Below are 13741 nucleotides of genomic sequence, written 5' to 3'. Positions count from 1 at the left end.
TTTTATTTTTTAGTAATAGCCCATTGGGAATAGCTCACATACCATGTAAAATCACCCACTTAAAATGTACAACTCCCTAAATTTTAGTATATTCACAGAGTTGTACAAAACTTGATGACAGTTTTAAAACATTTTATCATCTCAAAAAAGAATCCCCATTTAGTAGTCATACCCCATTTTACCCAATCTTCCTGGTTTGTCTCTATAGATTTGCCTATAATGGACATTTTACATAAATGGAATCATGCACATGTGGTCTTTCGTGACTGCCTTCTTTCACTTAGCATAATGTTTTCAAGGTTCATCTATATTGTAATATGCGTCAGTATATAATTCCTTTTTATTGTCAAATGATATTCCATTGTATAGATATACCATTTGTTGTTTATCCATTCAACAACTGATGAACTTTTGGGCTGTTGCCACCTTTTGGCTATTATAAGTAATATTGCTATAAATACTGGTGTACAAGTTTTTATGTGGACATATGTTTTCATTTCTCTTGGGTATACCTAGAAGTGGAATTTCTGATCATATGGTAACTCTAAGGAAGGGGTCCCCAAACTACGGCCCGCGGGCCACATGCGGCCCCCTGAGGCCATTTATCCGGCCCCCACCGCACTTCTAGAAGGGGCACCTGTTTCATTGGTGGTCAGTGAGAGGAGCATAGTTCCCATTGAAATACTGGTCAGTTTGTTGATTTAAATGTACTTGTTCTTTATTTTAAATATTGTATTTGTTCCCATTTTGGTTTTTTACTTAAAATTATGATATGTGCAGTGTGCATAGGGATTTGTTCATAGTTTTTTTTATACTCCGGCCCTCCAACGGTCTGAGGGACAGAGAACTGGCCCCCTATGTAAAAAGTTTGGGGACCCCTGCTCTAAGGTTAAGTGTTTGAAGGCCTCGACACTGTTCCTCAGCAGCTGCACCATTTTACACTCCCACCAGCCGTGTATAGAAGTTCGAGTTCCCCTGCATCTTCACCAACACTGGTTATAATCTGCCTTTTTGTTTACAGCCATCATAGTTGGTATGAACTTCCCATCTACTCCTGGGCATTTATTACAAAGAAATGAAAACATGTTTACATAAAAACCTATATATGAATGTTTATAGAAGCTTCATTTGTAATAGTCCAAAATATTTAAAGAGCATCAACTGTGGGATAACTTAAAGGGGCATAATATTCATGTAATTAGAGTTTTTGAAATTGGGGAGGAAAAAAGAGAAAAAATATTTGAAGAAATAATGGTTAAAAATGTTCCAAATGTGATTAAAACCACATTCCTTGGATTAAAGAAGCTCAACAACTCCAAACACAAGAAACATGAAGTAAACTACATCAAGACACACAAATCGAATTGCTCAAAACCAGTGACAAGATAATCTTAAAAGCAGCTAAAGAGAAAAGATATTACACACATAGGAACAAAGATAAGAATGATAGGTTTCTCTCTGGAGCAACATTTTTAATACTGAAATAAAAAACCTTTCAACCTAGAATTCTCTACCTAGCAAAAATATCTTTCAAAAATGAAGATGAAATAAAGAGATTTTCAGGCACAAAAGCTAAAAAATTCATCACCTGCATGATAAATAATAATAAACTCCTTGGCCTGACCTGTGGTGGCGCAGTGGATAAAGCCTCGACCTGGAATGCTGAGGTTGCCGGTTCAAAACCCTGGGCTTGCCTGGTCAAGGCACATATGGGAGTTGAAGCTTCCTGCTCCTCCCCCACTTCGCGCGTGTGCGCACTCTCTCTCTCTCTCTCTCTCTCTCCTCCAAAATGAATAAATAATAATAATAATAATAATAAAAAACACCTTTAAAAAAAAAAAAAGAAGAGAAAAAAAAATAATAATAATAAACTTCTTTAGCAGAAGGAAAATGATACCAGATAGAACTACAGATCTACACAACAGAATTAATGGTAACTAGATGGAAAAATACATAAAATATTTGTTATTTAAATCTCTTTAAAAGATAACTGATTAGTATTAATGTATTAGGTGTTTAGAACATCTGTAAAAAGAAAATGTATAATAACAATAGCACTAAAGTTAGGAGCAGATAAGGGGACATATATTATTCTGATTTTTGTGTTTTTTTTTTAATTTATTAAGTGAGAGGAGAAGAGGAAGAGAGACTCCCGCATGTGCCCTGACTGGCAAGCCCCCTACTGGGGATCCTCTGTCCATTGCTCTGTTACCCAGCAACCAAGTTATTATTATTTTTTTGTGACAGAGACAGAGAGAGAGAGGAACAGATAGGGGCGAACAGACAGGAAGGGAGAGAGATGAGAAGCATCAATTCTTTGTTGTGGCACCTTAGTTATTCATTGATTGCGTTCTCATATGTGCTTTGATGGAGGGCTATAGCAGAGCAACTGACCCCTTGCTCAAGTCAGTGACCTTGGGCCCAAGCCAGTGACCTTTGGCTTCAAGTCAGCTACCTTTGGGCTCAAGCCAGTGACCATGGTGTCATGTCTATGATCCCACGCTCAAGCCAGTGACACCATGTTCAAGCCAGTGACCCTGCACTCAAAGCTGGTGAGCCTGCACTCAAACCGAATGAGCCCGTGTTCAAGCTGGTGACCTGGGGTTTCGAACCAGGACCCTCTGCATCCCAGTCTGATGCTCTATCCATTGTACAGCTGCCTAGTCAGGCAACCAAGCTATTTTTTAAGTGCGTGTTGCAAGGCCATGGAGCCATCCTCAGTGGCCAGAAACAACTCACTCAATTGGGCCATGACTGCAGGAGGGAAGAGAAAGAGAGAGAAGGGGGAGAGGTAGGTGTAGGTATAGAAAAGCATGTGGTTGCTACTCCCGTGTGAATGAACCCAGGACATTCACACACCAGGCCAATGCTCTACCACTGAGCCAACCAGCCGGGGCCAGCTTATAATCACAAAAATACTCAATAATATCAAATCATGCCACCTATGTGCTCTACATACATTTATTTATGTTTATAATAGTTCTATATTTTTATATTTATATACACTTAATAAATATACACTGCTCACAAAAATTAGAGGATATTTTATCACTTCATATTCATTTTGAAATATCCCCTAATTTTTGTGAGCAGTATATTATATTACAAAGTAAAAATTAGAAATTGCCCTCTGTTCTGTATTAAAGAAGATAAGACGTACATCTGTGCCATAGATGAGGAAATCTCCAGTTAGGGCATGACACAGAATACGGCACTTATCGTCCATGGCTGGGAAAAGTCGAGTCTCACGTTCTTCTTGAGCATCCAAGAGTTCACTTTCTATCTAAAACCAAGAAAAATAGTTGGTCACTGATTTACTTGAGTAAACCTGGTCTGCAAGATCTAAGGGGGAGGGGGATTCTTTTTCTTAAATTCAATTAAACATCAGACTCACCAGACTACCACAAACAGTTTACCCAAACAGATATCAAATAGAAATCACAGCTTGTAAGCAGGGTAGCATTCAATATCTCTCTATCTCTCTTTAGTGGGAATAGTCTTTATAGGCTCTGAAGTTATCCAGAGGCTAATCTCTTTGGCTTCTGGAAGCACAGAGCCAAGAAATAGATGAGGAAGATGCCTTGGTTTAGAAGATCCATATTCCAGGGCCAATATCTTTTGAACAACTCAAGAGGCACAGTCTCAAGGATCCTCACAAGCGATATGCCTAAAAATATATGAATCAGTGCATTCCAGGAAGCCCAGATGGATGGCATTTCCCTCAGTTTCTATAGTTCATTTATGATTTCTAGATACAGTTACCAACAGGGTCATTTTTACCATATGCAGTGTTGTAAGAAACCCAGTTAATAAAGTACCAGGTTCTTGGGAACAGAGATAGAAAACTAATTGAACATCTCATGCAAAAGGGTCAAGATTTCTGTTAATCCTTTATCCACAGCTGGCTTTCTAGCTAGTCTGCACATGGTTGCTTCCTGACCACAGTTCTTAATGATAAGGCATTGGGCTGTTCATTATCATCGCCTAGTTAACTAAGCAGGCCTCCAGGACATCAAAATGATACTTACCAAGTGTAACTGGACTTTGTTTTCAAAAAGCGCAGCAGCATAGTCTGAATGAAGGCAAACACTGGCTACTGTCCCTAGATATTCCACATCTTTCAATTTTTTAACACCTGTTGAAATAAAAACATTAACATATGAATAAAAATTTTCAAATCATTTTAAATATTAACCTTTGCAAGGTTATCCTGAACCTAAAATATAGCCATCCTAAAGAAAATCTTAGTTGCCATATAAGCCTGCCTTCAGGCATTCCATAATGGTTTTTATGAAACAAATTACTAGGTAAATAAAATCACACACAAAACCACCAAATATTAAACCTTAGCGGCATGACAATAAACTTAATGGTGTACTTTATTTGAGAATAATTCTCAGGCACGCTCAATGACCTGCAGTGGGGGAAGGGGAAGAAAAAGCAAGGATCCATTCAGATGCTAATGGTCATTATTCAATCAGGAAGGGAACTGGCTTTTATTAAGTACCTACCAGCCCAAGGAGCACTTAAGAAAGTCATTGTGCAAAAGTAGATCACACAATTTATTTCATTTTCCACATGACCTCTTACATGTTGAAGAATCCTTACTTTCCAGATTAGTAATCCAAAGGTCAGGGGATGTGAAGCCAGTGGCCACGGCTGCCACTATCAAAGAAGCCCGGCCCGTGCAGATTCGCATTGGATTCGGACAGTCGGTAAAGAAACAATGGAGCCAAAAACTGATGAGCCTTCATCTTTAATCCTAGCTTGCACCCGGCGGGCAAGTAAAAACACACTGGGCTCCAAAACCCACTCACATTCAGTGCTCACAAAGCTACTGACTTATCCGAGTTTCCTAGAATCAAAGGTTTCTAGCTCACCAGACTTATTCACCTCTGTTCCCCATCTCCTTCCTTCTCTCTGCACAAACTCTGCACTAACTGGCTTCTCACTCAACACTCCGCCATCTTGGCTGCCTCTCCTGGCCTCCTCCACATGGCCTTTCTCTGCTCTCCTCTCTGCTCTCTCCTATCTAATGCTAATCTCAGGAACTAAGAGAGCAAGCTCCCGTTCTGTCCCCATTTTATAGTGTAGATTCATAACCTTTAATCCAATATACAAAATAGGGAAGTTTCTAATACAAAGTCACTTATCTGGGGCATGATGGGATTGTACCACCCCACATCAAAACAGGTGGGAAAGGCTTAATCCTAAAACCAAGCCCCAGGCTACAAAGATTCTGCCTGCCCACAGCCTGCCCCCAACACACATTAATATCACTTGGGCGACAGCTTCTATGTGGGCAGTGCCATCTTTAACAAAGTGAGCATAATATATTTTATCCGCCCAACAGGGGAGTAAAGAATTTGTCTAAAGTCATCTAGCTAAGGCCCTGGCCGGTTGGCTCAGTGGTAGAGCATCGGCCTGGCGTGCAGAAGTCCCGGGTTCGATTCCCGACCAGGGCACACAGGAGAAGCGCCCATCTGCTTCTCCACCTCTCCCCCTCTCCTTCCTCTCTGTCTCTCTCTTCCCCTCCCGCAGCCGAGGCTCCATTGGAGCAAAGATGGCCCGGGTGCTGGGGATGGCTCCTTGGCCTCTGCCCCAGGCGCTAGAGTGGCTCTGGTCACAACAGAGCGACGCCCTGGAGGGGCAGAGCATCGCCCCCTGGTGGGCAGAGCATCGCCCCTGGTGGGCGTGCCGGGTGGATCCCGGTCGGGCGCATGCGGGAGTCTGTCTGACTGTCTCTCCCATTTCCAGCTTCAGAAAAATACAAAAAAAAAAAAAAAGTCATCTAGCTAAAAGAGGCAGAAGGGGATTTGAATTCAGGGCCAAATTCTAACGGTCATTCTCTGCCTCCTATACCATATTGTCTTTACTACAAAGGTAAAGAATAAAACCTTTCTAAAAATTATAGAGGATTCAAAAAATCTTTTAAACTAAGAGATGTCTGAAGAAAAAAAGAATGAAAGACGTAGTCCTTAAAGAAAATTTTGGTGTGCAAGCATACCCCACAAGCCAGGCTCTCTGCTCATCTCCACAGGTTAGATCTGCTTTGCCCCTAACAAAGCTATGTTAACTGACCCATTTCCTTGTAGTCATAAATTGCTTAAGGTTTAAATTGTGGGATTCCAGGAAACTGTGACTGGTTCCTGGGTCAATAACTTGTTATCCTACTGGTTAAACAAGGGTTTTGGGAAAACTATAGGTAACATCTCAACTCCATGTTTATGATCCTTCATAGAAAGGAATGGTCACAGGACAAAAATTTACAAGCTTACTTTACCAAAAACAATGGAGATTCAAGACTAACCTTAATGCATGTGACCTTCTGATAGTGTCTTAGAATCTACTCCTTGAGACCTTATCAAGAGACCAGAGACCTAAGGAATTTACCCTAACTTTCCCTCCTACTCCCTTTTTCCAGCTTAAAACTCCTTAATCTAGTCCAGCAGGCAAGACAGAGCTGAGGCATTGATAAATCTCTCATCATCTGGGTTGGTGTTTATTTATTTATTTGGGGGGGGGTATTTTTCCAAAGCCAGAAGTGGGGAGGCACCCAGACAGACTCCCGCATGCACCCGACCAGGATCCACCCGGCATGCCCATCTGGGGCGTTGCTCTGCCCATCTGGGGTGCTGCTCCATTGCGGTCAGAGCCATTCTAGTGCCGGAGGCGGAGGCCATGGAGCCATCCTCAGTGCCCAGGCTAACTTTGCTCCAATGGAGCCTTGGCGGTTGGAGGGGAGAGAGAGGACGGAGGAAGCAGATGGGCGCTTCTCCTGTGTGCTCTCACCGAGAATCAAACCCGGGATCTCCACACACCGGGCCAACGCTGTACTGCTGAGCCAACCGGCCTGGGCCGGTGCCTTCTTGATCAATAAACCTTTCCTTACACCAAACTGACATTTTGACTTTTGGACTTTTGAAGTATAGGGCTCATGACTCAGAATTTGATAACAAGTGCTTTCCAAGTAAGATCAGAAATGATATGTTAGATAAGAAAACAACTGGATTTAGACTTGCCATTCTCTCCAAGGACATAAAACCAAGCTCGATTATTCATTCCTACAGCCAGATGGTGAAGTCCTACTGCTACAAAGTTAGGTTCCACATCAACAGAAACTGTGATTGGTGGTTCCTATAACATAGAAAAGTAAATAGTAAATTAACTGCTAAAATGGTTTTGTTTTATTAATAAAATAAATAACACCATTCATACCCCTTCAACGGGGTTGGCCACAGTGACTTCAAGGAGGGAGGTGAGATATGCAATCCTTGTGCTGCAGGCATCCCCAAGTATGGGAAGCTTGGTCAGGAAAACATGGAGCGAGCCCCTTTGGGTAGACAATGCCAGCAACTGGCCGTCATCTGTCCAGGACAAGGTACCCAACCCTGAAATAATTGATAAAACAAAAGATTATTAAAAAACGAATATACTGCTACAGGCAAACAAGTAAATATTTTCACTTAAGAAATGTGAGGCATAAAAATCTCCAAATGTTTTCTTTAAAAGTTTAAAAAGTCTTTATTTAGTCTAGAAAATTCACCATGGGTTGACATAAGAACATGAGCACTAATTCATTCAGCATACTGGCTTAAAGGGAAAGTACATTAGAATCTCCATTTTACAATCCGAATTGGGATCAAAGTCACTGTAAATCTTTGGATCAAAGTGGACTTATATCCTTCTAGTCAATGAGTATGACTCAACATAGTTACTAAAATGAGACTATTTTAAGAGTTACTAAAATAAGGAGAGTATTTTAACTGTAGTGAAGGGTACTAATTGTAATCCTCCTACAATGAATGCAAGTCATACAATAACAAACACACTACTCTGTAATTGAAATGATGTCAATCTGCTTTCAGTACCTTTAACTTCATCATCCAGGTTGATTATAGCATACGTGTCTTTTAATTCAGTCAAGTCATGGATTTTAATGCTGAAAAAAAAATTTAAACATGAGGTCTAAGTAAAACTGTTTCTGTTCACAATTACAAGCTCTATATTAGGCCCTGGCTGGTTGGCTCAGTGGTAGAGCATCGGCCCAGCGTGTGGACGTCCTGTGTTCAATCCTTGGTCAGAGCACACATGAGAAGTGACCATCTGCTTCTTTTCTCCTCACTCTCCTCTTTTTGCAGCCAGTGGCTTAACTGGTCTGAGCATTGGTCTTAGGTGCTGAGGATAGTTTGGTTGATTCAAACATCAACTCCAACTGAGAGTTGCCTGGTGGATCCAGTTGGGGTGCTTGTGGGAGTCCATCTTACCTCCTCTCAAAAAAAAAAAAAAAAAAAAAAAAGAGCTATACATTATTTAATTTCTCTATTTAATATAGTCTATTTATAATCATATTGAGATCACTTCAAGCAGAATACAGAAATCTTATCACATATAAGAACTTTATTCTCTTTCCTTTATATTGTAGTTTTATGTATTGCATTTCATGCAATGAACACACTGTCAGACAATAATTCTTGCTATCAGGAGCCACAAATACATGAAAGAGCTCAAAATTTAAAAACAGGCCATTTATGTTTACCAGGCTAGTTTCCATTTCTACTGTTCTTTTTTTTAAATTGAATTTATTGGGGTGACACTGGTTAACAAAATTATACAGGTTTCCGGTTCTTCCTTTATGCTTGTCCCCAAACTTTTTTTTTAGACTTTATTTATTCATTTCAGAGAGAGAAGAGAGAGAGAAAGAGAGAGAGAGAGAGAGAAGGGGGGGAGGAACAGGAAGCATCAACTCCCATATGTGCCTTGACCAGGCAAGCCCAGGGTTTCAAACCAGCGACCTCAGCATTTCCAGGATGAAGCTCTATCCACTGCGCCACCACAGGTCAGGACCCAAATTTCCTTCTGCTCTGTGTTCTCTTCTAGCTGGAGAACTTTCTTTAGCAAGTCTTCTTGAGCTAGATTGCTAACAATAAATTCTCATTTCCCTTCATCTGAGAAAATGTTTTTACTTCTCCTTTATTACTGATGGATATTTTCCGGCAACGTGAGCCAGAAGTAGAAAGCTGCTCTCAGAGCTCCTGTCTATGCTCAGGAGCCCACTTCTGGATTTCAGGCTCCACTGAATCCAGAAACTGGGAGACACATGGGAAACTCACCACTGATTCAGATGTACTTCAAATTCTGGTATTCTTCGTCAATCTGCTTGCTACTATTTACTTTTCAGAGTCCTTAAATAGCTGTTCCATGCATTCTGTCCAGGATTTAGATCCATATTCAGTGAAAGAGATGGGGTGGGGTATGTTCATTTCATGTTACCCAGAATTGCCTTAAAATTTTTATTTTTAATATTGATTTTCAAGCATACTCCATTTTAGGTTTTATATTTAGTATACATTTAGTATTTTAGGTTTTGCCATGAGTATTTAAGGCAGAAGTAAAGGGATGTTAGAAATTTCCATTGCAAACGTGTTCTAAGAGTGCAAGAAAGTATTGACAGGTTCATTATGGCTACTAAAGTCTTACTGAATTTCTTGAATATTGCTTATATAAGTTTTCCTGGGAACTGTGAATGTAACTTACCAGTTATCACCACATATAGCAGCTTTGTTAATTGTCTGTGATATTGCGATACTGGTTAGACTATCTTTATGATCATGAAATTGAAACACCTCTTGACCAATCTCTTGAATATGAGTAGAAATGACTATAATAGTTCCACGTGAAAAACCAACCATGATGTAGCCATCACCATACCTATAGCAACAAAGGGAATAATATAGTAGAAAGGAAGATGAACTATCGTTAGAAATACAGTACACATAAGCAAGTACCTTAAAATGAAAGAATCAGAGAATATACTTTATTAAGGGTTTATGTGCCAGATAATATATGCTGGGTAGTTTCACATATTAAATCATAGTGAGTAATCCAGAAAATATTGTGTATATAAGTGAAAATGATACAGGTAAAATTTAAATTTAATTAGTAAGGGAAAAACACTGATATCTTTCGTAATGAGCCTTTTGTACATACCAATTATAGGAGACAATGTTGCCATGGTTATGTTTAAATTGTATATCAGTTGAACTTCCTGGATCATTCAGATTTAAAAGATGCAAAACTTTCTTGCCAATCACCATACTTATCTGCCAGAAAAGATCAAGAGGTTGTGAAATAAGTGACTCAGTAGTTCATGAAAAGACCGAAAAGCAAATTCAAAGAGTTGAACCAAATTCAAGAAAACAAGCCAAATTTAGATGTCTTAAATCAGTGGTTCTCAACCTGTGGGTCGCGACCTCGGCGGGGGTCGAACGACCAAAACACACAGGTTGAGAACCGCTGTCTTAAATGTTATAATTAGTAAGAAAACAATGTAACTAAAAAATACATTTTACTAATATATGGTCTGGGAAGAATCCTTGCTTTTACACAGATCTAATATATCCTTTGAAGTATACTAAAATAGCTAGGTGTAGTAATTTTTAAAAATTCTCTATATCTCTCATTAGAAAACCATGTAGTAGTATAGGACTGTAAGTCTAATATAGTTCCATTGAAATTGAACTCATATTTGGAATGTAGAGTCTTCCCTCCTTAAAGGTCATTCTCATTTTGAGGCATCTGGGATGACAGGTCAATCAATATTCATGTGGATATTCTAGCCTGGCTTTTTATACCATCACTCTTTCCATCACCTATAGGTCATTGGTCAATGCAGCCAGATAGTGTCTCTCTGTTACTCACACAAGTCAATTCTTAACTATAATTCTCAGAGGAGGGTGCAATTATGTTGGGGAGAAAAAAGAATGTATTACTTAATTGGGCTCATTAAGGATGATTAATATATGTAAAAAGAGAAACACTTTGATATATTTCCTTGATTCTACAATGTTATCAATTGTAAGTCACTACCAATTAAACAACAGATTTTTAAGAACTAGAAACATTACTTCATTTAAGTATAGGTATATTATAAAAACTGTCTGGATTTCAGAATGGTAAAATGTGGCAGGGAAATGCAACTAAGGCATTAAAGAAAAAAAAAAAAGCAACTACAATTTCCAAAACTCGAGTCACATCTGATAGTGAAAATAAAAAGTCATGTAGAAGTCAATACGTCTGTTTATAAAGGTCCCCCACTCTTTCACTCTTTTTTCTACCACAGAGCGAGAGGAGGAACACCAATCATAAAAGGAAGACATTTTCATTTGCTGTAACCAGGTAACCAGCAGCAGCAAAACAACTTTCAGACCTCGGAGAATAGGGTCTACATTGTTTTAATAAATAACAGACCATAACTTATTTATCACTATAGATTATGAGCCACCCTAGAAAAGGAGAGAGTGTATTCTACAAAAGTATTTTTAAAATTTGGGCATGAATCTGATTTAGAATTCTTACTGTGTTCCCGGCGGCAGAGGTTCGGTCACTGGTCTTCATTCCGGAGCACTGCATGTTGCTGGGCTCCGACTGCAGTTGTATCTGCAGGGGGAAGAACAGCACTACGCATAGACCCAACACTCAGGGTCACTGAATAATCATAAAATAGGTGCCTTGTTTTAATTTCTGTTATATAAATACTGGACTAATAATCTAAAATTTCCACTGCTACAATTATCTAGAAATCCTGGATGAAACAGAACAGCAATCTCATTAAATGTATAGATAGGCCTGAAAGAAGGTAAGGAAAAGTCCCAGGGACCATAAGTGAAGATCGAACTGAAAGCCAAAGTGTGTGTAGAAACTGATGCTGCAGCTATCCAAAGGAAGTGGTCAAAGGAAACAACAGGACCTGACCTGTGGTGGCGCAGTGGACAAAGTGCCAACCTGGAATGCTGAGGTCACTGGTTCAAATCCCTGGGCTTGCCTTATCAAGGCACATATGACAAGCAATCAATGAACAGCTAGAGTGAAGCAACTATGAATTGATCTTTCTCGTTCCCCTCTTCCTCTCTCTGTAAAATCAATAAACAAAATCTTAAAAAAAAAAAAGAAAGAAGACAATAAGAAAGCCCATTTGCCTTGGGCTGAGCTTTGGGTCAGAAAATGTTAAAAAAGTTCTTTTCAAATCAAAAGCTTTACTTCTATCCTCATTATGTCTGAGATTCAAATTTATACTTTGGTCTAGAAACTCCTGTAGCATTTGGCAAAAACAAATCCAAAGCCTCTTCCAATGCTGCAAAAGTTTTCCACAGATAAGCCCTGTTGAATATTATGAGCTCACAATTCAAAATGAGAAAATTCACAAAGAAACTGCATCAAGAACAAAAGTTAGCAGATCAAAAATTAACAGAATTATCAGAAAGAGAGAGAGAGAAAAAGAGAGAAACCATACTTAAAAAATGACTCAAGACATAAAAAGGATACATAAGTATAAGACAACAAAAATTCTGACAAATTTTTACAAGAACTACAAAGTATTTTCCAAAAATAAAAAGTATAGAGTTGGCCCTGGCCAGCTGGCTCAGTGGATAAAACACTAATCCTGCATGTGGACGTCTGGGTTCAATTCCCAGTCAGGACATACAAGAAAAGTAACCATCTGCTCTCTTTCCTCTCTCTACCCCATCTTTCTCTCTTCCCCTCCCATAGCCACTAGCTCAACTGGTTTGAACATTGGTCCCAGGTGCTTAGAATAGCTCAGTTGGTCCAGGCATTGGCCTTAGGTGCTGAGCATAGCTTGGTTGATTTGAGCATCAGCCCCAGCTGGGGGTTCCTGGGTGGATCCTGGTTGGGTGTATGTGGGAGTCTGTCTCACTATCTCCCCTCTTCTCACTTAAAATAAAGTAGAGAGTCATCAAAATAAAAACTCATATAGATAGAAGATCAGACAAATTTGAAAAGTAAGTGAGCTGATTGGAGGAAATTATCTTGATTATATAGAATGACCAAAAAAGAACTATGAATGAGAAATTAAGAGATATGTCTAACAGAAACTCCAGAAGGACAGAATAGAAAGGACAAAGGGTCATATTCAAAGAGATAATGACTGAGAATCTTCCAGAGTTGATGAAAGACAGCAATCTTCAGATTCGGGAAGCAAGACAGTCCTCAGCAGGATAAATAAAAATAAATCCACACAGGTAACACAGGAGTGATCTGGAGAACAGTCAAAAGTCAGTCATTCAGAGACCATACCAAATAAAGCAATACTTTTAATGTATGTTTTGCTTATCACATGACAACTTAAGTAAGTAGTATGTCTAATTTGGGAAGCATACTTCTTAGCAATCAGAAACAAGAAATACTTATATGTAAATAATGGCTAAATGGCAGTGGCTTCCTGGGATGTTATGTGGGAAAATATTGTAAGGCCATATCTTGATTCAGTGAGGAAAAAAAATGTGTCCATTGATGGTGTCTAAGCTGGACACCAGGGTGAGGAGCTCAGCATTTGCACTATGTATCTACTATTCTAATTAGCCCCAAAATAAAATAATCAAATTACAAAGTTTTTTAGCAAATATTTTTACACTAATGTCAGATTAATCTTCCTTAAGAACCACTTTAATGATGCAATGGTTCTACCCAATATGACTGAGTTACTTACTTCAGACTAACTTTCAAAACTTTACAAGTACAGAATCAACTTTCTTCGTCAGCCTTATTTTCTGTAAATTCTCAATCAAAGCCCATACCTTCAGCCAAGCTAATTTTGAACAAACCATAAATAAGCTTGTTCACACTGTTCTTCTTGGGTTAAAAAACACGCACTGCTAAATGTCTTCTGGTACTCACTCAAACAAGTGATAGCGGACACATAGTCACACAGGTGGACTAAATT

General features: G+C 39.2%; 1 protein-coding gene across 1 annotated transcript in view; it reads right to left on the bottom strand.

Annotated features, from left to right (window-relative positions):
- The window catches only part of WDR19 (WD repeat domain 19), a 77147-nt gene that overhangs the window by 44991 nt on the left and 18415 nt on the right, over positions 1-13741 (bottom strand). The window contains exons 7-14 of the mRNA XM_066386168.1: positions 11359-11439; positions 9991-10103; positions 9538-9711; positions 7872-7942; positions 7219-7391; positions 7023-7137; positions 4029-4135; positions 3161-3283 (exon numbers count right to left, since the gene is read on the bottom strand). Of these exons, the coding sequence (XP_066242265.1) occupies positions 3161-3283; positions 4029-4135; positions 7023-7137; positions 7219-7391; positions 7872-7942; positions 9538-9711; positions 9991-10103; positions 11359-11439 (957 nt within the window). The remainder of the gene's footprint in view (positions 1-3160; positions 3284-4028; positions 4136-7022; positions 7138-7218; positions 7392-7871; positions 7943-9537; positions 9712-9990; positions 10104-11358; positions 11440-13741) is intronic.

This window comes from Saccopteryx leptura, chromosome 5 (genome assembly GCF_036850995.1).
Source record: "Saccopteryx leptura isolate mSacLep1 chromosome 5, mSacLep1_pri_phased_curated, whole genome shotgun sequence".
In the NCBI taxonomy this organism is placed as follows: Eukaryota; Metazoa; Chordata; class Mammalia; order Chiroptera; family Emballonuridae; genus Saccopteryx; species Saccopteryx leptura.
This window is presented reverse-complemented; position numbering and strand designations above follow the sequence as displayed.